Consider the following 27,908-nt stretch of genomic DNA (forward strand, 5'->3'; position numbering starts at 1 on the left):
TGTACGGTATTTAATGATATTGAGGAAAACAACAGTTACCTGTTTTAAAAGTATGTTTTAACATGGAAAGAAAGAACATGAGCTTTACAACCTTTCCACGATATAGAAATTTCAGCTATATGGAGAAATAAATAACAAGAATCTCAAAACCAAGTTATTAATTTAATTAAAATAACACTGTACAAAATTTGAACATAACAAAATCAGGTACACTGAGTTCATATTAAGCAAAACAACAAACTTACAGAAAGTAAACATTGCTATATTAACTCTATTAACTACGATGTCACTGCGTGCTGCTGTTGCTTGGTCTTCTCAGAGTTCCACTTTCAGTCAGGATCCTTATAACATTCGGAATATCAATTCCTTAGTTAAAGGCAAACAAACAAACAAAACCAGAAAATAAGTGGGTTTATGATAAAATGCATTTAAAAGCACAAGTTATACTGAAACATTTAGATGCGGACAGGAGTTTGGATCTCTTCTTATTAAATGAAGCATACCATAACTGTTAACAGTTACCAGAGTGTGCCTGGAAACTATAACTATTGCTATGAACAGCTGTACTGGTTCAGTTAAAGGGTCTGTCCTGCCCCTATACTCTTTCTCTGGCTTGGAAAGATCTGCAGCTGATAATCAGGAAAGCATGACCAGAAGTGCTTGATTTTATCACTGTAACAATAAGTCAAAGTGTCCTCTTCTGAACAGAAGCAAGAAGGCCCTGTTGCTTCAATGAAACTAACACCCATGACTTCAGGAGAGGGAGAGGAGAAGTAGAAGAAACACAGGGACTGCTTAAGTGGCAATAACAAACATTCAGTACCGGTTACCAAATGCTAAGGGAAGAGTAAGAGCAGGGCAAGTGTGCCTGATGCTTGGTGGGGTGTGGGAATACTATCTTCTCCCTATCTCGGATCATCTTCAGCTCAGAAAACTTTCCGAGTCTGATACGGCAAACTTTTCAGTAGTCCTCTTCCAAACACTTGGCCAGTCTGGCCCAGGCGGTGAAGACAAGGACACGTAATATTTTTGTATCCACATTATTTGCTAGGAGTTCCATAGATCATCCACCTACTACTGCATAAAGAACCATCTCTTTTTGTCCATTTTTAAGTTGGAGTCCCACACTACTCCAAGTTTATGGATCAAAAGAGACAGAAAATAAAAGAATCCTGTCTGTCATCTCCATCCACTCATGATTTTACAAATCTCTGTCACAACAGCTCAGTCATCTCTTTTCGTGGCCAAAAAAAGTCCTAGCTTTCTGTTGCTTCTTATATGGAAGATTATCCCATATTTTGCTGCCTTCTCTAAACCTTTTGCAGCAACGAAGTCTTTTATCTGAAATAAGGGAAACAGAAATATATGCCCTATGCCAGATACATGCAAAGCATGAGTTTATGCAATAGCAAAATGATGACTCCCATCTTTATTTCCATTCTTTCCTGAACTCCTTGTATTCAACATATTCTCCTGACTGATAAGTTGGTATTTCCACTGATCTGATGAGGAGCTTTTGAAATTTGTCAGTCAACCAGCACATTTAACTTTTGAATTTGACAAAATTTTGTCATCCAGATACTCATCCCTTTTTCCAGGTCATTGGTGAAGATACTAAACAACACAGGTCTTAAGCAGAGGCCCACAGATCTCTACTGGAACCTCTTTTCATTGTAAAAAGTAATTGCCCATTTGCTATCTATTTATTATTTAAACAATGCAAAGATTTCCCTCTTTTCCCACAGCCAGTTAGTTCCCTTAAAAGCCTCTGATTAGAGTACCTATCAAAAGCTTCTTGGAATTCTAAACAGACTAATGAACTGGATAACCCTTATCTGACTCCTTTGCTGACCCCTTTCAAACAACTCCAGAAAGTCTGTAAGGAATGTTTTCTTATCACAAAAGCCATATTAATTTCCCACCAACCACTCTAAGCAGATCGTATTTTTCCAGGTGTCCACTAATTCCTACCTTGTTTTTCTAAACAGTTTCTGTTCACCTGTTCAATAGAAGCTGGCAGTTTGAACAATTACCTGGAACCCTGTACTGGTTTTGGCTGGGATGTATAACTTTCTCCACAGCAGCCTGTATGATGCTGTGTTTTGGATTTGTGGCCAAAACAGTGTTGATAACACACCAGTGTTTTGCCTGTTGCCAAAGGGTGCTTGCACAGTGTCAAGGCTTTCTCTCCTTCCCACTCTGCACCCCCACAGTAATTAGGCTGGGAATGGGAAAAAGACTGGTAGGGGACACAGCTGGGACAACTAACCCAAACTGGCCACGGGGATACATCATGCTCAGCAATAAAAACTGGGGAGGCAAGGAGGTGAGGTTGGCTTCAGCTTCCAGGGTGGCTGTTGCTCAGAGACTGGGCATCAGTCTGCTTGTGGGAAGTGCTGAGCAATTGTCTTTGCATCACTTGTTCCCCTCCCCCCCTCTTTCCCTTCACTTATTAAACTATCATTATCATGACCCATGAGTTTGTTCTTTCTATCCTCTTCCCTGTCTGTGTGTGGGGGAGTAAGGGACAAGGAGCAAGCAGCTGTGTTCAACACACAACAAAACCTTGAAAAAAAGAGAAATATACATAAAAGAGAACCGTATTTGCCACCCACAAATTTTCAGGTTCCAAAGGAAGCTTTATGGAAGAAAAAACTACCATCAGTAACTTAACCATTTTTTTTCCTGGAGGTCCCTAGGACCAGGTGATATTCATGGAAGAGTTATAACAGTTTGCTACTTTTGTGGTTTTATGTTGTCAATTTGTTCCAGAATTTCCATTCCAAACAGATAGTCTGCTGAGTTGTTGTCCTGATTTTGGCTGGAATAGAGCTAATTCCTTTCCTAGTAGCTGGTATAGTGCTGTGTTTTGGATTTAGGATGAGAATAATGTTGATAACACACTGATGTTTTAGTTGTTACTAAGCAGTGCTTACACTAAGCCAAGGACTTTTCAGCTTCTCACCCCACCCCACCAGAGAGTAGGCTATGGGGCACAAGAAGCTGGGGGGAGACACAGCCAGGACAGCTGACCCAAACTGGCCAAAGGGCTATTCCGTACCATATGATGTCATCCTCAGCTTATAAACTAGGGGGAAAGCTGGCTGGGGGCCACTGCTCGGGAACTTGGCTGCGCATCAGTTGGTGAGTGATTAGCAATTTGCATTGTGCATCACTTGTTTTGTATATCCTAATTCTTTATTATTATTATTACTATTACTATTATTGTTATTGTTATTATTATTATTAATTTTATTATTTCCTCCCCCCTTCTTTTTCTGTCCTATTAAACTGTCTTTATCTCAACCCATGAATGTTACTTCCCCCCCCCCCCCCCAATTCTCACCTCCATCCCACTGAGAGTGGGGGAGTGACCGAGCAGCTGTGTGGTGTTTAGCTGCTTGCCAGGTACAGGACAGTAAGCACTGCTTGGCAATAACTGAAACATCCCTGCATTATCAACACTGTTTTCAGCACAAATCCAAAACATAGCCCTGTACTAGCTACTAAGAAGAAAATTAACACTATGCCAGTCAAAATCAGCACAGTTGTGCACACGCACATGCCCAAGCAGAGGTTATGGCACAGATTGCAGTCTCCCCAGTTTCTTCCACAGTGAGCACTCAGGCAAAAAATATCTTAAGTTTCTCTACAATGTACTCGTCTTCAGTGTTCTTTTTTTACCCTGATGATCCTAAACACACTCTGAGAAGCTTAGAAATGTACACAGGAAGCTTCTGAAGAAAGGGCAGCAGTTGACTGAAGATGTGGTACAGTTTAGTAGCTGAAACTTATTAGAAACTTGTAAGCAAAAGAAAGACTACTTATCTCTGATTCATTATTATTTCTATGTTACTGTGCAAGTACTGTTCCTTCAGGAATCAATAAGTAAAAATTTCTTTGCTGTTGGCATTCCCAAAACCAGTGTTTCACCACTTATATCACAGACAAAAGATTCTGCTTTTTTCTCATAACAATATGCTTGATTTTAGTTTACTCTCACCATGTAATTGTTATTATGCCCAACTGAGAAAAGAATTTTAAAAGAAATTCAGCAATTATTAACACCTTCATGGGAAGGCAGCCATTTTTAATTACTATTCCTAAACTGGATCCTGGAAAAGTTAAAGGGAAGAAAAAAAAAAAGTCTCTTCAGCCCTCCTTAATACTTCAAATTTCTTTGACCCATGTGGTGCTTAATATTTCACAGAGCTAACAAAATTCTGTTACGTATATTTTTATAGATGTGTGTTTGTAAGCAGGTATAGGTGAATTACCTCTAAAAGCTGGATTTGCTGCTGCTATTTTGTGTAGAGTAGCAGTAACTTCCTCAACATTCATATTTCTTACGCTGTTCAAAAATTCAGTAGTGATGTTGTTCTCATATGCTGTTTCCGAAGAGCCAGTTGAGAAGTTTTGGCATTCATCTTCTTCATTTACTGATAAGGACTGCTTAGCTGATCGGCTGCTTGAATAGTCTTAAAGAAGAGAAATACTGTTTTTCAGTAACAGAAGATTCTGAAGAGTCTTCATTACTTATTTCTCTAAATAGAGCTTTTCAAAACAAGTGTTTCCGGTCTGGCACAGCAGCATTGCTGGTAAGGTTCACATCTGACTTTGCTACATTTTCATACAAGTGAGAGTGAGAATGCTTTCCATTTACAGAAAATGCTGGAGAAACAAGGGTGGGGAGGTGGGTGAAAGCTATTTCCATTATTACAAAAAGGAACCAGAAGTTTCAAGTCTTATATATTTTAAGTCATTGCAATTTTTGTTATTAGCAGTGTACTGATTGAGGTTTTCAAAAGCTAAACTTCCTAGAAACAAAGAAAATTGACACCACACAGAAAAAAAAATAATCATACAAAATAGCTTCACTGGTATTCTGGGTATTTTGACTTTCCAAGCATATGATTATACTTCCTATGCTTGAGAAAAATAACCATTTGTTTATATCAAGAAGGAAATGACCTCAAAGAAATCCAAGATTCTTTGAAGCACTGAGGACAAGCAGCTGCAACATTTGGGTATAAAACAGAATTATCCATCTTATACAACATAATTTTGTTTCCATTAACATCTTGATTGGACTAGACCTGCACTAAGCCTCTTCTCCACCAAAAAGTGAAAGTGGGGGGGCAGGGCGCAGGAAGCTGGAGTTAAACTTTGAAAGCCTCCTTAGAAACAGTTGCCTCTGGACAGAGGAAAGTCAGAGTTGATACTAATTCAATTTCTTCCCAAATCCCACAGTTAAGTAGGGTGAATGTTTTTGAATAGACTGCCCTTTCTAACATTTATAGAGGATGGAAAAAAAACCCTCAAAACTATTAATTTATGCTACTTGCCCCTGGCTTTTTTCTGCTCTTAAGCTCTGCTTTTAGAGAAGCAGGAAAAAAAGGCTTACTAAAATTTATGGATGGTTCAGTGTTAAGATTAAAGCACATTCAAGATTGCAAAGCTAACATTACCAGTATCGGAGTCACTAATATCTGCTGAAGTTAGGTCAGACTGTTCTGTGGAATATTCCAATGCTGCTTCTCCATTATATTCGGTATCTATGACGTCCTAAGAGTTTGAAAAATGTTGTGTTCAGAATTTCATAAAGACAACCCCTTGAAATTATGAACCACTGTGTTTTTAATTATCACAAACCAAATAAAAGACCAGTATTTCTGTTACCAAATCTGAAAAATCAAGTATTTCTTTGAAAATCATGCAGCTGGTAGTGAACTTGTATGTATGTATGTATGTATACACTGTTCACAGTATCTCTCTACATCTGAAAAAGCACTGTATGAGGCCAAGAAGTGATACTTATAGAGCTCAATTCTCAACTTGTCAGTTCTAAAAAGGAAGCATTTTACACTCAGTATAAAAGATTTAGTTTAAAAAGTTACCAGTTGAAAGATCACAGTTTAGAATACTAAAAAAACCTAATGTGGGAAGACATTTTATTTTTATACAACTAGTAGGTTAGAAGTTACTTCAGTTAGAACTTGTTTTGTAACATGTTGGATTTTGCCCTCTTTCCATATGGATAAGACAACAAAATCCTATATGGAAAAAACAGCAGGAATAAGGTGAAAGTAAGCTTAATGAGGAAGTAAAAAGCAGTAAATAATGAGAACTATAGGCATGGAATTTTTCATGGAGAAGTACTGCCTTTGGGGCAGAAAGCAAGCAATAGAGGGGAGATGGAATATGAGGAACAAAGGTAAACTTTATAATAAAGTCCTGAATTAAGAAAGGCTTTTGAAAACAAAAGAAAAAAACAAAACAAAACTTTTTTTCTTGAAGTGTCACCCCTGTGATTCTCTCCAGCTTGTTGGCTGGTACTGACCCTCATTTGGCATTTTGCACATAAGCTCACCCTTTAAATAAAAAATTAGTTAAGTAGCTGTAGTAGTAGGAGTAGCTGTTGTGGTGAATGAGAAGTCTGTTCAACACTGACAATTCTGCAGGAAACGCCAGCAGGGATAAGGAGTAATGTTTCCTATGGCAAAGATGTTGAATGGATCACCAACAAGAGTAAAGTTCCTACTATCCCTGTTGACAATGAGGGAATGAACAAAAAGTCATTCCAAGTGTGGAAACTGTGGAGATTATGGTATAATGGAATGTAAACTGAAGATAAAGGGAACACAAGCGGCAACCACAGAAGCCTCAAAGAAGCACTAAAAACACCTCCATACTATGCCTATGTAAAGACATGTCAGTCAAAACTAATAGCAGAGAGGGGAAAAACTGGGTCTCTAATACTGGAGGAAGAAAGACACCTCAAGGGGAACAGTCCGAAGAGTAGGACCAAAAGTTATACAAGAAAGAAAATTGATGTCAATAATGCTTGATTACATAGTGAATGAAATGAAGGCTGGGAATGGAAATGGGATACAGAACAAGAGTGTCAGGAAGGTCAGCAGAGATAAGAAAAGCTTAAATTAGAATTGAAAAGGGGCCAAAATAGCAGAAAAACTTAGATGTAAGAAAAAGCATAGGAAATAAGAGACAAGATGATTTGGGGCTTCTATTTAAACAAACACACACCTTTGAACAGAAAGTATTACGACTCCTCAACAGCAAAGCTGTAAGTTTATCCTATCATCACTTCAAAAATTCAACTATTTAATGGGCAAAACTTACAATACAGTCTCCACAGCAATTTTGTTTAATTAAACTACCTGTAATAATAAAAATGCATAATCACAGGAATCTACAGATTTGCAGAACAAAACCAAAACAAAATCCACATTACTTTGTTTGATGCAGCCTGCTGACGATATTCCACCAGTGCACGTGTAAGAGTCTGTGTAACTTTTAGGATAAATGAAGCATCATCTTCATTCAGTATCTCAAAATTTTGCTAGGAAAAAACCAAAACAACACACAACATAAAATTTTTCCCTCTGGAAGATTAAAATATTACCATGTATAAACAAAACCTGCAGGAACCTCATTTTTTATGTCTCTGTCCTTCTGTCAGACACTGCTGAAGTTACAAAGCAAATACAGTTTTTACTTTTAATCCCATAAATTGGGGGTGGGGAGGTAGAATGGAAGAGGATGCTAACAGAAGGAAGCTGCAGCTACCTGACACAAATCTTTGAACAGGCACAACCCAAGAATATGCCTGGAAATACATACAGGAAAATGCTTTTCCTTAAGTATTTTGATCTCTTCCCAAGATGCCTGCATACAAATGAATGTGTACAACTTCCCTGAGGCAATATAGTCATAACCCATTTCTCTAGAAAGTAGCAAAAAGCCAGAACACTACTGAATTTAAAGTTATATGATGCCTTGCCTTATGCTAACCTTCTTCTTCCCAAAAAGCCTAAGGAAAAAGCAGTCTTTGAAACTCTGAAGCTCTAGTAGGGGAGCAAGTTCTAGTGCCAACTTCTCTCACAGGAGGTGCTACATACATCATCCTCTGGTCTATACTAATAAAGCTCTGCTGAAAACACTTCCACTGGGCACAGTGTAACAGAACTGCAGGTCTGTTCTAACAATTCAGTCTTCTGGATTAGAAACAAACACCTTTAAACACTCCAGACAATGGAAAAAATTAATAAAAAACTAGCATTAAGTTCATATGTGACAGCATAACAGGGATTATACTCTATTTTTAACACTAATAGTATTTATCTCTCCTGGTTTGCATAAGTTATATTTAAAGAAGATTTTGTCAAAAACCAGGTGGAAAAAGAAGATTAAACTTGGGCAAGGATATCTCTGCTATCACGTAATAAAAGAAATACAATTATTTTAATGACAAAGCTGAGCATACTGATTTTCACAAGTAAAAAAAAGTATACAGTATGGATAATTATTGAACAACTGGAATTATTGCATGATACAAACAGCAAGTCAAAAAAAGATACTTGTAAAATTACTTTCCACTACATAAGAAACCTTTTGAATCCAACAACAATAGAAACTCATAATGTAGCTTTTTAAAAAAATTACTGTAGATGATAATATTAAACAATTTTCAAACTTTCCAAAACTGAACATTGTTCCAGTTGTTCTTGGAGGACAATCATACTAAGCAAGAGGGTGCCTCAAAACAAATTCAAGTTTTATTAGCAAATAGGGAAAGGGGAAAAAAGATTTTATGATAGTCAATAGTGCTTAGATTACCATGCAGTAGCTGAGTCACAGCAACTATCAATAAAGATTTTCATACAGTTTGTCACTGATGCTTTTAATAAACCATTTTTAATAAACCATTTCTCTATGTTATTGATTGTAAATGTATACATAATACATATTTTCAACAACTGAACAGAACTCAGATGTTCTGCCACTTGCTTTATGAAGCAAATAGGTAGCTTTTTTTAGTTTATGGTTTTGGGGTTGGGTTTTTTTGGTGTTGTTCAACTATACAACTTGTCTTTTATTTCTTAAAAATTGCTTCTTTCCTTTCTGCATATCTCAGATATTTTTCTTCATTCTCCTTCCTTCCATTACTGAATTACGTCTTTCCAAATTCCTCATTTGAAAATGATAGACCAATTACAAAAGAAAGGAGGAGGGGAAAGGTCATTTTACTTAAGCATGTAGTTCAGGAGTGGAGTTAAGCTATGGTTGAGAAAAATGAATTCATTTTCAATGCAAGTCATTCCTCTGACAGTAAACCAGTATTTTGGCCAAAACCCTGTCTAGAAACTTTCAAACGAATAGATACATTATAAATTCAGTGATATTAATTTTATTCTGAATCCTACCTTCTGACAAAATATGTTACTAGATTAGCAGACTGCCTACTTTTTGGCTTTCATGTTACTTGACGCATTCTAAACTTAGTAATTCTGTGAATTTGTTTTTTCAAAAATTACATTGCAAGGTAAGATTTAACACTCACCAAATAACCCAACAGTTCTTCTTGACTAGTGAATTCTTCAGGTTTTGCTGTAAATTCTTGCTGTTTAATATAAAAAAAAAAGTCCAGAGATATATTATGTGCAGTAATTATAACTAAAATTAAACAGTAATTATTATGGTTATTGTAGATTCTTGCTCTAATTAAATTGTGTGTGCTTATATGAAATCTGTACATGTGTTTTCATCACAAAGTAAGAAAAAACCTTGTTCTTAACAGCTTTGCTTAGTAACTTTTAGCTAATTTATTGTCAATAATATTATTAATTTGAATAAGCAAAAGCAAACACCATTGCCAATTAAAGTAATTATTTCCCCAACTATTTGTAAACTGGAGCAACCCATTAATAGAAAAATATTCACCTCAACTTCCTCGCTTTCTTCCTGTGATTGTTTATTGGTGTCACACCTTAAGATAGAATAAATAAATAAATAAATAAAACACTATACAGTTGGTTGCTCTATCAAAAATGCATAGCCAGTCAATAACTGATAATCAGTTTAAATTCTTGACACACTACTACTACAGTAGTTCTGACACACTCTGAAAGGTCACATTATTTCCTTGCAGAAATCCCAGTGGTCCCAGATAACATCGTAAAAATTATTTATGAGGGGTTTTTTAGCGTGATTAGCTAGCACGTAAGTTCTAAAACCCAAAATTTTTTCTTAAAACATTTGACATTGGTAGGAAAAGCTGTAAGCTTTTTGTATGCACTGCAAAAAGACAAGACCCCTAATTACAGTATGATTTCTATCAGCGCTTCACAAACTTGCCTTTACAAAATTCAGCTATAAAAAGTATTTTACAATGTAGGCACTGAGATACTGGGCATACAAAGATTCATATGGCTACAAGTTACTAACCCATATTTGCACTGTTCTGCAACTGCAGCTACTATAGATGCATTCCATCCCTTTGCAAGCCCAGGAACCAGGGCTGAGAGTGGTTGTTTTTTTTAAATTAACCAAAACCATATAAAGCCTAAGCTCTCCTCTTTCTTGAAATCTTTCTTAGGAATCAAAAGTGTAGTAAAAGCAGATGATACCTTTAATGAACTCAAAATAATTTACATCTTCAGATGACTGTGCAGAACTTCACTACAAAGAAATTAGGAGTGATAGAAATTCTCAGATTGATACTGCAGAACTTTTAAGTGGAAACATCATTTGACTACTTGCTGTCAATGAGAGTCTGATCTTATTCCTTTTAAGACACTATATATTGAGTTCACATCTCTCATAAGTCTCACAAAAATAAACAGTAAAGGAACAATCTGAAGTCCTGATTTAGTAACCAACTTCCAAATCAGTCTCTCGTTGAAACACCTGGCTGCTCAGTTACCCAGGATCTATCTGAACAACTGGATTAAAAGAACAACATTAAGTGATTTTCCAAAGGATTCTTTTCTTAAAGTACAGGACTGCACAATGAGGATCAGTGTTGGGGAAAAATAGACAGCAGCATTTCCAGATGTGGATATCTGAGCTTTTATTAGTTCCCTATTTTCGATGTTTTCACAAACTAGTTCGCTCTCCAGATTAAGAACTGTTACAGTTATTTGAAAGCCAGACAAATGAACACAAAGATTCATAAACCTGGACTTGAATCTGGTTTCAGTTAATCCTTTTCGTTAGTGGTTGCCCCATAGAGGCAAAAGTCCTACAAAAAGATACTTCAGGAACAAGAAAATTTCTCCTTTTAGTGGTAACAGTAAACAACCAAAAGGTGCTAGCCCCATGTCTGGGAGAGACACTACTGGTTTAAAGTTAAGAAACATTCCAAGAGAATGTCATTAGAGCAAAACCAAAGAACTAATTATTGGAACAGAAGTCTTATGTTTGGGTTGATGCATGTATATCCCTTATCGAATGCTTTCCTGTGGTTCCTGGTGTTGCACAAAGATGATTGATGTTGGAGATATCGCCCTCACACAAAGGCTGATAGTTCAAACTAAATTCACAATACTGTTATTAATAAAGATGTTTACAAACAGCAAGCACAGTTTCACCATTTTAGAACCACACACAATACTTCTTATTGTTCCTCCATGAAATATTTTGTAAAGATGAACCCCAATTGTTACAGCTATTTACTGATTATATTCTCCTTCTAAATATCAGTTCGTATACCACCCTAATTATCTGACATAAAGCCATAACAGAGGGTTTTTTAAACCACAAGGGAACATTCTTTTTGAACTAGTAATACATGAGGATCATGCCTTAAAGATAACACAGTTAGATATAAAAACTAGTTGTATCTAGAGCAAAATCTGAAGTCACTTTACATATACCAGGTTTTCTGTTGATGAGAGGAGTTTACAGCTGAGCACAATTTCAGAAGACAAGCATTTTAGTTTTATAGCATGCTTTTCTTCCTGACAGCATACTCTGTTCAAATCCAATGTAAACAGTTATCATCTACAACGCTTTCCTCTGAGTAAATTTAAAGGGGTTTGGGGGCGGTGGATTTTGTTTGGTTGGTTTACTTTTCTGAGTTGTTGCCTTTGCTGCCTTCTTCAGTCTTGTTGCCTTTGCTGCTTTCAGTAGCCTTTTTAGATTCATCCTTCTCATCTGGTTTTGCCTGTTCTTTCTGACTTTTTTCCTGCTCCTCTTGAACATTCTTTTCATCTAAAACAATAAAGCCAGTATATTTAGTAATGGTTTTCCAATATTTTAAAGTATTCTTTGCTTTATATTTTTTAAAAGATAACACCAATAAAACTTGAAGGTATAAGTAAGGTATCCTGTGAAGAAATAAAATAAAAAATGCACATAAAAATCAAAGATTTGGTTCAGCCATGAAGCACAAGTTTCTATTTCTGATCAGAAATATTCTGAATGAGAACAATTATAATGCATTTAGACCAAATCCTATTCTCACCTTTGACATCAAGTCTACAACCAAGCAGCAACTTCTGATGTTTCTTCAGTTACATGGTGTTCACTGATTTTATATTTAATTCTGGTTTTGTTTTCAAGAAAATAAGCATTAGTCAAATATTTTAGATGTCATTCAAAACAAAAAAATCTGTCCAATCTATTTTCTTTTTATTCTTCTTGTGCTCTAAACAAACAGTCTGGCATGCAGCTGTTCCCATTATTTTTTTTCCTGACACTGAAGAAGAGCTTATATGCCCAAAAAAGCCTGTGCCCCTTCCCACAAAAATACACCTAGTAAAAATTTCTAATTATGAATCTTGTCTTGTTTCTGTTCTAAAGTATCCAGAGACATTAAGTAAAACTGGACTGTTTTCTTCGCAAACACTGGGATTATTCTTTCCTCTGCCACAGACCCCAAACCCATCCACACACTGCGCAAATTCACCTTCTATAGCAGAAGCTATAAACAGGCACATATAGAGTAAATGGTTCATACACTGGTGAAAGTTAAAAAAAAATTGATAAAAAAAATATTTTTCTCTTGCCTTGAATAGGGTCTGACATTTTTCCATCCTTATTTTTACAATCTGTTTTTTCTTCATTACTAAGTGACGTATCCACATGCTGAAGTTTAGCTTTTGAAGGGCTGTCATCTGCATTAGGATCTAAACAAACATGCTTGAAATGTAGCACAATGGACATTATCTTGATAGAGGAGGGTTCTAAAACTGCACTTCAATTTCAACTAGCTCTGGTTCTGTGCACTATTAGTTACAAACATGAAGAATAATTTTATAAGCATTATTATGTGACAGCATATTAAATATGAACTACAAATTAATAACAAAGTTTTAAATATTTTATACACTGGTTATAATTACATACATAAATTTCTTAAAAGATGTAAATACTATAAATACAGTAGAATGACACATAGCCATGTGCAAAATTAGACACATTAACCAATAGGTTACAGTCCAGAAGCATAATTTGAATAGGATTCAACTTATTTCAAAACACCTTCCTAGATTCAAAATGGATATCTTTCCTCTTCAGAGTATGACACTGCTAATCTAGATCATTATAGAAATAATCTCATTACTTCTATTGAGCTATTTTAAGACACGATTTACATACTAATATACATTTAAATTAAGTACATTAGTTTTAAATCAAATCTTTATTTTTCATGCAGGTCTGAGAATGAGGATCTCGTAGCAATTTTTAGCCATTTCCTAAAGTGGCATGCAATTGTACTGTCTGTCCCTCTCGATGACATGGTACTACAAAAGTATTGAAAGATTAAACTGAGTGGAGAAGTCTTACAAATACCACGTTCCTACAATTTTGTGAGTATCAATGGCTAGTAAAACAGAAAGTTTTCTTCCACAGATAAGAGCTGTAGCTGGGCTTTAAGAATTCTGTCTGGCTTTCTGGACTGCAAATTAAATACATGCACAGAGCTCCAAACTCCTCCTTTTGCCCAGTTCACCAAAATGCTCATGAGTAGTTGGTGCTGCAAAGACTACAGCAGTTAACAGATAAAAATAAATCATAGGTAAAGGATCCTGGGAAGCCAAGGGGACTGGGATGGAAAGAGGGACAAAGAGCAAAGCCATATAAACCAGGTCTCTCTAGCTATGTTGCCCATGCAAGAACTTGTTCATCCATCACATTTTCAATATAAACCGTACAAAATGCAGCTTAGAACATAACCACACACTACACTTACTGACCAAATCTTTCAATTTGCCCTTAAATCAAACTGATTTAGATCAAAGGGAGTATACCCAAATTAGAAACGTACAATTTACATCCCACTGAGCACACTTACGTTCTTGACATCTCTTCCTCATTATTGGAGCATCTGTAACAACCTAAAAATAAAACCCATTTATGTTAGCTATTTCGTGGATAAAATTATTCCATAGGTATTTCATCAAAGTTAAATATTTATTTTTTTAAGGATATATGACCAGTAGTGTTAAACACATGTGTGTAAATCCCTGAATGGATATTCAAAAAGTCAGTAAGTGAGCTATCTGGACACTTATTTACCACAATTAAATTTTTGTTAGACCTAAAAAAAAAATAAATAGCTGGTTTCAGAAAATATAACAGTAAAATTAAATGAGGTTATGCATGCTCTATTTAAAAGTTCCTTAAATCAAGGATGGATTTGCTATGGATGTAGTGAAACTTCCTAGAAAAAAAAAAAAACAGTCTACAAAATAAAGATGGAATTAATTATTTCTATATCCATGAACATACATGTCAAGTAAAATATACGGTCTTGAGTCAAGAAGAAATTTGAATTAAGTAGGTCAAAAGAAAAAGTTGCTGCCAAAAGTCAGTTTTTCCTCTTTAAGCAGAGGTTGAAAATGAAGGATATGCAGACACTGAATTAGATGATCTGAAATCTCTCCCTTCTAGAGCATTTGTTCTAGAAGAAAGATTTGATCTTCCAATATTTCCATACTTTTTTAATCAAAAAAAGGGTAGGATCAGTACAGGCTCTCATCCTTGAACCTAGCTGTGATGGCATCACACTGGAAGAAACGTGAGTCTTTTTTCAGATGGGCACGACATAGTAAGCTTAAACACAATAACATTGTAAACTCCACTTTGAAAAGAGACATAGCCTATGCACATTAAGTAGCATTAACAAGAGATCTGGCCAAGAGACACTACTTAACAAGCAGCTTGTTGACAGACATTGAAACTGATGGACAAAACAAATGTGATGTACATCATAAAGAACACTAAGCACTTGAGTAAGCTTGTCGTGAATCACAGTGGTAATGTACACCACAAGAAGAAACTCAGCCAATATCCTGCCCAGATAAAGGTGGTAAATATTTCTAAATACTACTGTGATGTAAACATCAACAGAAAGCAATATGAAGATACCTTCATAAGAACATGCTTCTAAGGTTGCAGTTCCCCAAGAATTTAAGCTTATGGTGCTCCTGTGATCCCATGGCATTGCTGATAACCTCATATCCACCTGCAAATTCACACACTTCCCTCTGTACTACCAGAATTTTTACTTGGCTCCTCTGAGAATTGCCACAAGGTGCTAACAAAGCAGAAACTAATTCAGAAAAGTCATAAAGGTAGTTTCCTAGCAACAATGAAACAAGTTATTTTACACACCACCAGCTGGGAATCTATTAAATATTAATACAGATATTTTGTGTTATTTGTGCACTCTGGAGTCATATTTCTGTAGACTCAGGTAGCATGAGTATTATTTCAAGCAAGAGAAATACTTATGATGGGAGTGACCAATGGGAAATGGCATCCAGAATAATCCTGGAAGAGTTATTAGGACAACAAAAAGCACTTGTAATAAAGATTTAAAAAGCAAGATTTTCGTACCATCCAAAACAGATCTGCCCACCAAAACAGAAATTACTTTATTTGCTTTTTTAATAAATATAAAACTTCTGGAATTCTTAAAGAAATGTACCTTTATTTGTTTTCTTCCTTCTTTCTTCTCAATTGTTGATGCAACTTGCCTAACTTTTCTGTTCAGTTCAGAGCCTTTACCCTTAACTTCATCAGATTCTGCTATCTCAGGATAATGTTGTTTCTAGGAAATAAGGAAATACAAATCTAGAAGTCACACTTTACCCTACACAACTCTTTCCAGATCTAGCACAGCTAATAATCATGTGAGATAAATCAACTTTTACATATACATAGCAGAACTTACTAAAATGATTATGTATAGAATCACAGAATAATTTAGGGGACAGAAGCCAATTCCTCTGCTCAAAACAGCGTTAATGACACTGAATGCTGAACTGGTTGCACAGGGCTTTGTACACTTGGGTCTTAAAAACCGCTGAATACAGGGATTCCCTCATCTCTCTGGGCAACCTGCTGCAATGCTTGACTGCCCTCACAGTGAAAAACTTCTTTCTTATGTCAAGTAGAAAACTCACCTGTTTGAATTTATGTTCCTGCCATATATATATAACTCCATATAGGGCTTGATTCTGCCTCCTTAATAACCTCCCCTGAGGTATTGAAGGGCTACTATTACATCCCCCAACACTTTTACTTCTCCAGCCTGAACAAGCCCGATTACTTTAGCCTCTCCTCACAGCACAAGTGCTTCAGCCCCCTGACCATCTTGGCAGCTTTCCACTGGACTTGCTCAATTTAATCAATAGCTTTCTTGTCTGCAGTAGCACAAAAATGGACACAATATTCTACATATGGCCTAACAAGTATCAAGAACAGGGAAATAATCACTTCCTTTGATCTACTGGCTATATCTTTGTTAGTATAGCTCAGCTTGCTGTTCACCTTCATTGAAGCCAAGGTACACTACTTATCTTTAGCTTGTTTTCCACCAGGACCCCCAGCTCCTTTTCAGCAGAGCAAATTCCAGCCATTTAGTCTCCTGCCTTTTCCACTGCCTACGGTTAATCCACCCCAGATGCATGACTTAAAAGCTATCCTTTTTGAATTATTATATTTTATAGTATTTAAGAATATAGCAGAGATGCAGTTAACAAACATAAGGTTCAGAATTGCAGGAAACAGTTCAAAGTAAACAAGAAAGACAAGAGCTGAGAACATCAAAACTCAGCATATATATCTGAATTAATGACCAGAAACAGCATGATGTTTACAAAGGACATCATCGCGGATCCATCGCAGTACAGCCGATAACAACACTAGCTCTAAAACTGCCTCAAAACGCTATAGCAATTCAACAACTTTCTATGACTTTAAGATACATGGGATATAGTACCAACTTTGAGCAGATATTTTATGGAAAGTATCAAAATACTTTTCAGAATATTGCTTTCTCAGTTTTGTTAAAGCCCACCCTACACAAATAAATTCAGGCAAACATTCAAAGACTGGACAGCCTCATTTCTCTAAACATACTGAAAGAAAAAAATGTATTTAAACATTTGTGGGCCAACATGAGCCTTGCAAATTTCCATAAAACAGGCACGGAACTTACATGGCTTGTCCAGCCACAAAATTGGGAATAAAACTGGGTGTTTTTTTCCTGAATCCAAGTCACAGCCTCTATCCAATACATAAAATGTTCATTTATAAATATGTTCCTTTTAATCTAAAGCTTCTGAACGACAGAGCAATTTCTTCATTGATCCCATTCTTTAAGATAATATAAAATTTAATCAAAAACCTACTTCTAGTCAATTTTATCTGTAGGTTTCATTTTTGGCATTACTGGCCAACCAAAACAGAATAAACTAAAAACTCAGTGTCAGCAATGGACAGGCATACACCTTATTGGTGAGAAGAATTTAAAATCCATTTATCACAGTTGCATGGTTGCAGTACAAACACACACATTTTCACAAAAGCTTATGTAACACCTTAATTTTATTTTTTTTATTGTAATATGGCTAGCAAATTCTCTACTTAAATATTACATTAAAAAAAGAAAAAAACCCAGACAAACAAACCCCTTTATTCTAAAAACTTACCAAGTATGCCAGTCTATGCTTGGAACCACAAACATGCATAAACATGTTACTCAGTCCTGTTTTACAGTTGCACAGCTGACATTCATAGAGAAAAGGGAAATTGTCTTTCGATCTGTATTCAATTATATAATTAAGTCCTGTATTGATAAAAAAAAAAAAGTTAGGAAATTTAATGTTTGCTGAAACAAATAATCAGTGCTAGTTACAAAAGAGACATTAAAGGAAATAATTACTACTGCATGCCAAACACATGACTCGACTTTTAGAACCATCAGTTATTTTGTCTTTTGGGTGTCTCCCTTAACACCAAAGGTACAAAACTGAATTTTTTTAAGATCCTTTATGTTTACCACCTGGGACTTGACAATTATTTTTTTTAAATCATCTAAAAAAATAATAGCAACAATTCTTTTGTAACTATTTAGAAGGGAATGTATTTTAATATATGCCCTTGTAGTTATTTTTCCTGTCCACTCCACTCTCCCTTCTCTCCACAGGATGGCCAGTTAAATGGCAAAGAACAGTAACAATCATTTAAGTCAAAGTTAATTTCTGTCATATCATCTTAGATTGTTTCTAGAAAATATTCTCAACATGTGGTATCTACCCTAATCAAAAATATTCCAGGCCAAATCCAATGATTTTTTAACTAAGACCAGTCATTTTTCATACCATACTATTGGGTACTCAGCGTAAACATAGTAAGATTTTATTACACATTACCTAATTTTACAATTTTAAAAAAATTAATCATACTCTTTAAAGGTAAACATCACACAAGCAATTACAGTATTAAAAGCCCTCACCAAGAGCAGGTTCTGAATCTTTACACGTATTAAGCTGTTCTTCCAAGGTCTGTCCATGAAACTTCTCTGGCTCAGTTTGCACTGTAAGATAAAATCAATTTTACATAGTCCCACATCATCCATCTATCAATCAATCTTCATGGTCTCAAGTCACACCAAAAAAATCCTCCAAAATGAAACAAACTCCTGAGTTTAACCTTTGGCCTAGAGAAAATATGCTGAGAAATTCACATTCAAATGAATCCCTGCTCATACATGGCCCCACATCACAAATTAAGTCAGTTATTGAGAAACATTATCCCCCCCAACCCTATTTTTACCCTTTTTACAGCATTTTGTTTGCAAATATTGTTTTAAGTATTATTACAAAATATTACTGCAGGTGGAAAATACAATGAACAGAAATGAATTCCCAATGACCTGCTAAGGTCTAGACATCACTTGTAATACTGTACCTCAAAACATTTTATTTTTCCCTTTTTTTTTTTGCATTAAACAGTCTTACCATAATCAGGAAGTTTTACAGGTGTTTTCACTTGCTCCCCTGAGCCACTTGCTGTTTTAACTAAATAAAAAACAAACCAGAAGTGGAAATAAAATTGTAAGTACAGAAACCAATTTGGTACAATAATGGATTATTTTTTTCACAGAAAACTCTTTGACCTTTTGTTGACATGAGAAAAATAAGCTATGTTTAGTTTTGAATGTGCTATGAGATTTTTTTGGAAAAAAATGGACAAAACACATTTACACCAAACAATAAGGAAGTTATTTAATATCAGGCAATTCAACGAAGCAGGCAGAGAAGACCACCAGTCAAGCCACCAGTTAGCATACAACATGGGTTCAAACACACTTCACAAAATTAAATTATTAAACAGTGGCTTAAATTGTAAGTAATTATGGCTGTAATTTAGTTTATATAGAAGACAACCTGCACCAAGGTAAAAGCCTTGACTGATTCACTACAGTGCAAATATCTTTTATTCTACAATGAACAAAGCTTCGTTTCATAAATTTCAGGGCTACTTTAATCCAATACATCACAGCAATTCAGTTTATATCCACTGAACCTGAGGTGCTTAAACTGCTGCCCCACATGCTGCCTGCCAGGGCACTTGACTCAGCCCATAAACCCTGCTGTCTTTTTCAAAAGGTTTGCAGTTATCCACTCCCCAGTCAAATATTTTTTTCCATCCACATATGGCACGTGGTAAGGCTGGGGCTGCAGAACCTTAAGAAAGGTAAGACAGAGATGACCACATAACATTATCTGCCATTGAGGAACCTGGAAAAAGAGACGTCTGTATGAGATGAGATTCTGTGCGTTTTGGAGTGGAGTGACAAGCACGCAAAGGAAACAAGTTGCTATCCCTTGACTAGGGGCTTAATGCGCTCGCTATAAGAAAACACCAAGAATAGGATTTCAGAAGTTCAGAAAGCTCAGCATTTCACTACTTGGAAATAAATAAATAAATAAATCACTAGCAGTGCCTGAAACAACACCAGCTAAGGACAAATTTGAATTTTTTCATCTCTTAAATGCCCCTCAACTCTGTTACCCTCCTGTTGCAAGTTATCTCTTACTAAAATACCAGATATTGCTCAGAAGTTGAACATAAGGCTTACCATATACCCTAAATAGAAGGTGGGAGTCAGAAGGCTTCAACCTACACTAGTGCATCAGAAAGAGTCAGATATGCTTTGATTACAGAGATAACCTTCACGAAAACTCTTCTTGAGTATTTATGTTACAAACTACATTGTGTTAACAACTGATGAAGCTGCCGGCTCATTCCTGCCAACTAGATGTCACTTAATAATACCAGCTGCATTACCACCAACCTTCTGAAATTATCTTAACGGAAAGATCAGAAGAGTAAAAGAAAAGAAATAAAGTGTTATGAAGATAAACCTACAAAGACTCTAATAACATGAATCATATTCTGGTCACTAGAACTCATCAAGTACTTTAGTGCCCAACCAATCCTTTAAAAAAAAAAAAAAAAAAAAGAAAGAAAAATACGTAATGACTGTCTGCCGAGTCCTCTAACCATTGCAGGGCATCTATATTTCAGCAGCAGCCAGCTGCTAAATATTTAATCACTTAAAATTCCTTTACAGTCCATACAAAAATTCCCAGATTAGGTAGGTGCAATGACTATGTATAACTTGGGCCACAACTTTCAAACCAAACTCCAGGAGCAGTGCACTGTAGAAACCTGTAAATATATTTTGGTGCATCGTGAAATGGAAGTAGGAAAACAATTATGAATATAGTTAGACTTTCATTACTTCTGGAACTAGACCAGTTCATAAAGACCTGGGGAAGGTTTAATGATATATTAAACCTATTAAAAGTACTTTGCTTCAGCTAATTAAGATATTTTTAATAAGCTCTTTTAAAAAACAAATATAAAGTATATACAGAAAAAAGTATTTCTACATGCTTTAAAAAGTATAGGTTTTTAAAATATATTTTAAATCTTAAAGGTCTCCAAGATCTTGAATTCTTTAGGGTTTCTCAAAACTTTAACGTAGGTGACTTGTAGTATTGTTGCTCGCACTTCCTAATAAACTTTGCATACCTCTTGCTCATATTATTGATTGATTTCTGTAGGATCAGATAGTTATGTCCTTAAAGAACACAAGACAGGTCTTAAAGCACAAGTATTGACAAAGTCTTTTTCTTGTTTGTTTCATAAGCAACTATGTTGGAGTGGGGAGAAAGGTGCATGTATAGAACAGAGTAGGAAGTAAAAAATCTTGCACTTACCAATGCCATGAGCTTTCAGTGCTTCTTCAACCTAAGTTACCAAGTCATCAACCAACAAAGAGGAAAGACATACACTTAAGATTCAAAAAATAACAATGCAAACATTTTATTATTTATAAAATAAGTTAGATTAACCCAACACCACAGATTCTCTCAGGTGAATAGATAATTACATGAAACTTGAAAGACACATACATCTTTTTTCCTAGATTGTCTGTGACTTAAATAATTCCATTCTGCATTTAATAACAGCCACGTATTGTCATGTATTTTCTTTACTAATCCAGAATATGAGACACCAAGTTGTAACAACGTTTTCTGATAGGACTAATGTACAAAACTATGTCCTACTTTATTGCAGTAAACAAAATACTAAAGCAACAAAACTAGCTAAGTATCTGAAATTGCACATTTTAACACCACGTTAAAAAATAGATTCCAAACCCATATTCTATTGCTAAATAAATCTGTAAAATCTGACAAAAGGTGAATTCAAGGACTGATCTTACCGTTTTGTGTTTGAATCCAAGGAAATGAGTCCGCAAGTTTAATGCAGAAGCACACCGGATTTTGCAAATCTAAGTTAAAGAGAAGAAGTATCTCTAGGATTGCACCCAAACGGACAGAAAAAAAACACCACTGATATCAAAACAAAACAAATCTGCTATCAAAATGTCAGTACAGGTTAAGTTCTACAAAATTACTATTCCTCCAAAGACAAACTAAACTAGCTTCTAGAACTTTTCTTTATGAAGCTCCAAGACCACCAAAACACAGTGGAATGAAAAGCAATCTCCACATCACATAAAAATTTCAGATGTCTCCAGAACCCTGCAGCTATCTCATAGCATATTTTTGTGTGGATAAGTAAAGACAGAGCCAAGATCTTCCTGACACACTATTTACCACATCTGAACCAGAGGCACACCATAATTGTCACAAGCCAGTACCCCTGTCTAAGACGAGCCAGTTCTCCTCAGCCCTGCACCCACACTAACACACCTCCTCTGATCAGTTTGGGGCCTGCCTCACTCACACGCACATGAAGTTTTCCAGTCATGCCTGGTTTATGCCTGGGCCAGTTCAGAACAGGAGCGAGCAGATTAGGTTTAAAGTCATGTGAATGAACAAAGGCAGTCCAAATATTTTCTTCTCCTCTAAAAAACCCAAGATGTTTAAAAACAACAGCAATAAACCTGAGAACCAGATAAATTAGGAATATTTTTTTTTTCTGAACAGGAACTGTAGTTTAATCTTCCACTTTAAAAGAATGCCTTTACTTAGAAACATCCCCCAGGGGGAGAGGAACCTCAATCCATCCCACTCCTACCAGATTGATGCCAGTGCGAGCAATAGATGCCCAGAACCTGGAGAGGCATCACAGGTCAGCAGGAGAGCAGGAGAAGAGCAGCGCAAAGAATTCCAGCCACTCCAGCCAGTAAACCAGCCTCATTCAGGGGCCCAGCTTAAATGCCTCTATGCAAACCCATGTACCATGGGGAATAAACAACAGGAGTGAGAGACACGCGCATGCCTGCAAGGCTATGATCTTATTGGCATCAGGCAGATAGGGTGGGATGGCTCCTATGACTGGAGTGTTGGAATGGAAGGATACAGGCTCTTTAGGAAGGACGGGCAGGGGAGACAACGAGAGGATGTCACCTTCTATGTCAGTGCATGGAGCTCCACCTGAGGATGGGTGAGGAGCCGACCAAGGGCCTATGGGTCAGGATCAAAGGGAGGGCAGGGACAGGTAACATTATAGTGGGGGTCTGCTACAGGCCACCCGACCAGAAAGAGCAAGTGGATGAACCCCTCTATAGACAGATAGGAGCAGCCTCATGTTCACAAGCCCTGGTCTTCATGGGGGGACTTCAACCACCCCAATATCTGTTGGATGGAGAACATGGCAGGGCATAAACAATCCAGGACATTGCTGTAATGTGTTGATGAGAAATTTCTTCTCCAAGTGATAGAGGAGGTAACGAGGAGAGGTGCTATGTTGGACCTTGTTCTCACCAACAAGGAGGGGCTGGTGGGGAATGTGAAGCTCAAGAGTAGCCTTGGCTGCAGTGACCATGAAATGGTGGAGTTCAAGATCCTTAGGGCAGGGAGGAGGGCATACAGCAAGCTCACTACCCTGGACTTCAGGAGAGCAAAGTTTGGCCTCTTCAGGGATCTGCTTGGTAGAGTACCACGGGATACAGCCCTGGAGGGAAGAGGGGGCCAGAGAAAGCTGGTTAATATTCAAGGGTCACCTCCTCCAAGCTCAGGAGCGATGCACCCCAGCAAAGAGGAAGTCAGGCAAAACCACCAGGAGATCTGGGTCGATGAACAAGGAGCTCCTGGACAAACTCAAACACTGAAAGGGAGCCTACAGAGGGTGGAAGCAAGGACAGGTAGCCTGTGAGGAACACAAAGAAATTGACTGAGCAGCAGGAGGTGATTGGTGACAGCAAACCTGGCTTCACTAAGGGCAAATCATGCCTCACAAATTTGGTGGCCTTTTACAATGGGGTTACAGAGTTGGTGGATAAGGGAAGAGCAACTGACGTCATCTACCCGGATTTGTGCAAAGCATTTGACACTGTCCTGCACGACATCCTTGTCTCTAAATGAGAGAGACATGGATATCACGGATGGACCACTCAGTAGGTAAGGAAACGGCTGGATTGTCGCACTCAAAAGACTTGTGGTCAACGGCTCAATGTCCAAGTGGAGAGCAGTGATGAGCGGCATTCTTCAGGGGTCAGTATTGAGACCGGAGCTGTTTAACATCTTCGTCAGTGACATGGGAGAGTGGGATTGAGTGCACCCTCAGCCAGTTTGCCAATGACACCAAGCTGTGTGGTGCGGTCGACACACTGGAGGGAAGGGATGCCATCCAGAGGGACCTTGACAGGCTTGAGAGGTGGGCCCATGCAAACCTCATGAAGTTTAACAAGGCCAAGTGCAAGGTCCTGCACATGGGTCAGGGCAATCCCAAACACAAATACAGGCTGGGCGATGAGTGGATTGAGAGCAGCCCTGCAGAGAAGGACCTGGGGATGTTGGTTGATGAGAAGCAAAACGTGACGCAGCAATGTGCGCTTGCAGCCCAGAAAGCCAAGCGTATCCTGGGCTGCATCAAAAGAAGTGTAACCAGCAGGTCGAGGGAGGTAATTCTTCCCCTCCACTCTGCTCTGGTGAGACCCCACCTGGAGTACTGCATTCAGTTCTGGGGCCCCCAACATAAGAGGGACATGGACCTGTTGGAGTGAGTCCAGAGGAGGGCCACGAAGATGATCAAAGGCCTGGAGCACCTCTCCTATGAAGACAGGCTGAGAGAGTTGGGGTTGTTCAGCCTGGAGAAGAGAAGGCTCTGGGGAGACCTTCTAGCAGCCTTCCAGTACCTAAAGGGGGCCTACATTAAAGACGCAGAGGGACTCTTTATCGGGGACTGTAGTGATAGGATTAGGGGTAAGTGTTTTAAACTGAAAGAGGGTAGATTTAGATTAGATATAAGGAACGAACTCTTCACCATGAGGATGATGAGGCACTGGCACAGGTTGCCCAGAGAGGTTATGGACGCCCCATCCCTGGCAGTGTTCAAGGCCAGGCTGGATGGGGCTTTGAGCAACCTGGTCTAGTGGAAGGTGTCCCTGCCCATGGCAGGGGGGTTGGAACTAGATGATCTGTAAGGTCCCTTCCAACCCAGACCATTGTATGATGATATTATTAAAGTTATTCATTTTAATAAGTTGGTTCCTGACACACATTCAAGGCAAACATGACAAAGACAGCAAAGTAAGTTCAGTGCTATTTATCAATTTTGCTCAAGAAGAAAAAAAAAAAATATTCACACTTGTTTTAGTCCAACTGTGTCCTACCAAAATTATTTTGTATTAGTTAAAATTTTCAGTAAGGAGTACTTACATTGCAGTAGTAAGCGTTTACTTCCCTCTGTATCTCAGTTTCAGGATCCATACTTGATCTTTAGATGAGAAGGGAACTCTGAGCAAATTGCAAAAAGATTGCAAGCTACTGTTTCAGCTTCACAAACCCATTCATATTCTTGTCCCACCTATTTAAGGGTCGCGCGTGTTCCAATTTTAATTTGCGCCCCACCTTCGGTTACATTCAACCTTTAAATCTCTCGGCTCACGATCATATCTTTAACACGAGACCACAAGTACAGCACGGAAAGCGACAATTATTCTCCAAGAGTTTCCCTCAGGAAACACAACTCCACCAGAAGATTACGCACGCCCCGAAACAAAACTAAACTATTTCAAGCTTCCCCCTTCTTTCCCGGGATTGCAACGCGCGCATGGGCTGGGGACAGATGACACGCAGCGGCAACAGCCAGGCAGGCAGAACCCAAAGAACACGACGGGGGGGGGGGGGGGGGGGGGGTGTGTGAAAGAAAAGCCCGCTCCCACTCCGGACCGCGAACGGAGGCGCCGAGAAAGCCAGCCGGCCCCCGGGGCCGACCCAGCCCGACGCGGGGACGTGGCCTTGCCGACACTTCCAGCTCTAGCCGGGGAGGGGACGGGACACCTGCCCCCGATAAGGAGCCGGGGAAACCTCCGGGCCGCCGCTGCACCCGACTCACCCCAGCCCGGGAGCGGGCAGCACCCGAGGGAACCGGCACTCCCCGGGACACGCACCGGCTCCTTCCCACCGACCCACTCTCCGCCGCCGCGGGACTCCCCGCTCCCCCTCAGGCAACCGCGGAGAGGAGAGGACTGAGGGGAGAGCTAAGGCGCGCGCCGCCCGCCCTCTCTCTCTCTCTCCCTCCCTCCCGCTCCCAACCGCCACCACCACCGCCACCGCCGCCACCGGCGGGGCCCGGGGCGCTCCGGGCGGGCAGGAACTGCGTCACGCTAGGCGCGGAAGGGACGCGGGGGAGCCCGGCCGGCCCACGGAGACGGTACCGTAAGGGAGGACCTCAGGGCGGGAGGAGACGGGGCGCGGCGGGGAGGATCGGCACACGGCGCGGAGCGGAGCGGCGCGGCACCCCTCCCCGACCCGCCGCTCCCAGCCGCCGCTGGGGGCGCTGGCGCACAGGCGCGTCGCTCCGCCGGGCGCTGTCGGAGGTAAAGCCCGAGCTGGCGTTTGCTGTCGCCGCACCGGGACGGACGGGAGGTGGCGGGGACCCCCACCACCGGTGTGTGTGGCGGGGGACGACGACGACGCGCTATAGCGACGTGCGGCCCCGGAGCTCCGCCCGCGGGCCCGCGTCAGGTGCAGACGGGGCTGCCCACCCCCTTCCCGGCGGCCGGTGGGTGTTTGCGCGTCGCTCCTCAGAACACGCACGCACAGACACAGACAGACAGACAGACAGAGACACACCCCCCCCCCCGCCCCCGCACCTGAAGGCTCAGGGGTCGTTCCCCCCCGGGACGGTTCCTCCCCGCCGCCCGGCCCTCCGGTGCCGTGGGAGAAGCCGGTGCCTTCCTTTTCCTCCTTTCTCTTTCCTTTTCCTCTGGAGAGGCGAAAATCCAGCGCGGGGTTTGCGGGGAGCTGAAGGAGCGCCGGCGACCTGCCGGCGAGGAGGTGAGGGAGGCAGGCCGGGCCGCCCAGCGCGGGGGGGAGGCGGAGAGGAGGGGAGCCGAGCCGAGCCGAGCCGGCGGCGGCGGCTCTTCGGCAGCGCTTTGTTAGGAGAAGGGAGAAAGCCGGGGGGCTCTGCAGGGTGGGGTTGTCCCCGCCGACAGCGCAGAGCGCGGTCTGGGCGGGCGCTGGGTTGACAGGGTGACCGTTTGCCGTTCCTCCCGCCGCGGTAGATGTCCCTGAATCCGCGCCTCAGCCGCAGCCTGCATGCCCGCCCTGGGTGGAGCGGTCTTCTTTGTCGAGCCGGGACCTGCTCTCCTTTCTCGTTCAAGCAGAAGAGGAGCTAGCGAGGAAATAAAAAAACGAGCTCGAGTTAATGTTGGAGAAGTTCGGGTGCGGGAGAGTCTGGTAGGATTCCTGTTTATGCCTGGTTTTTTTTGATGAATTGCAGACAATCGTTCCAGATAACAGCCTACGTCCATTACCTTTCTTCGCACAAACTGCTTTGGATATCCTCCATAGGTAGCGGGATGACCCGCTTAGAACGTTGCCTCTCTATACGTGTCTCTGTGTAATGTAATGTTTTATAGATTTTTAAAAAATGCATTCGCATGTATGCCTATATAAAATTTGCCAGGAGAAATTTAGGCAAAGTACTGTGAATTTTTACTAATAGATTATTTTGTTCATTTGCTGGATGATCCATAATAACTATTAATTTGTATTAAAACGGGGAGGGGGGAACACCCAAAGAGGTTGTTGGGCTTTTTTAATCTGAGTATACGCAACACAATTTCCCTATAGATCTCATTCATATTTGTAACATGCACCTAATTACCTAGTGATATCAAGTCTCAAGGTAGACAGGGTCAGGCCTGGAACGCTCTGATGGAAGGGAGCTCTGTGAGGAAAACCTAGCTATTTGAGGAAGAAGGACACTGTTTACTGCTGGTTCTGTCATTCAAATGAAACATAAACCTGTTGTTGTGACTAGTTTGGGTCATTGCATTTCCATGCCTTTCTTTCACCCTCAAACACTGCATGAAAAGG

General features: G+C 39.4%; 2 protein-coding genes across 11 annotated transcripts in view; one reads left to right on the forward strand and one right to left on the reverse strand.

Annotated features, from left to right (window-relative positions):
• LOC126051221 (uncharacterized) lies at positions 1 to 26,722 on the reverse strand. 5 transcript variants are annotated; one of them, XM_049830198.1, is made up of 17 exons: positions 26,681 to 26,722; positions 25,242 to 25,319; positions 21,836 to 21,904; positions 21,327 to 21,357; positions 19,056 to 19,115; positions 18,551 to 18,631; positions 17,745 to 17,881; positions 15,737 to 15,859; positions 14,099 to 14,141; positions 12,810 to 12,929; positions 11,871 to 12,012; positions 9,742 to 9,787; positions 9,362 to 9,421; positions 7,253 to 7,360; positions 5,469 to 5,565; positions 4,278 to 4,478; positions 1 to 366 (listed from the first exon to the last, which is right to left on the reverse strand). In XM_049830198.1, the coding sequence occupies exons 2-17, from the start codon at positions 25,290 to 25,292 to the stop codon at positions 287 to 289; spliced, it is 1,449 nt and encodes a 482-aa protein (XP_049686155.1). In that variant the 5' UTR covers positions 25,293 to 25,319; positions 26,681 to 26,722; the 3' UTR covers positions 1 to 286. The 5 variants fall into 5 exon arrangements, with proteins under 5 accessions (XP_049686155.1, XP_049686153.1, XP_049686154.1 ...); XM_049830196.1 differs by lacking the exon at positions 26,681 to 26,722 and adding an exon at positions 26,243 to 26,319; XM_049830197.1 differs by lacking the exon at positions 26,681 to 26,722 and adding an exon at positions 25,444 to 26,091.
• Positions 26,303 to 27,908, forward strand: part of MSANTD3 (Myb/SANT DNA binding domain containing 3) — a 17,480-nt gene continuing 15,874 nt past the window's right edge. For 3 of the 6 annotated variants that reach the window (XR_007509748.1, XM_049830201.1, XM_049830206.1), the window contains exon 1: positions 26,919 to 27,266. The gene's annotated coding sequence lies outside the window, so the exon portion shown is untranslated. Of the gene's footprint in view, positions 26,405 to 26,734; positions 26,865 to 26,918; positions 27,267 to 27,908 lie in introns of those variants that run through there. The other 3 variants (XM_049830202.1, XM_049830203.1, XM_049830204.1) reach the window with 3 other exon arrangements.

Source organism: Accipiter gentilis, chromosome 27 (genome assembly GCF_929443795.1).
Source record: "Accipiter gentilis chromosome 27, bAccGen1.1, whole genome shotgun sequence".
NCBI lineage: Eukaryota > Metazoa > Chordata > Aves > Accipitriformes > Accipitridae > Astur > Astur gentilis.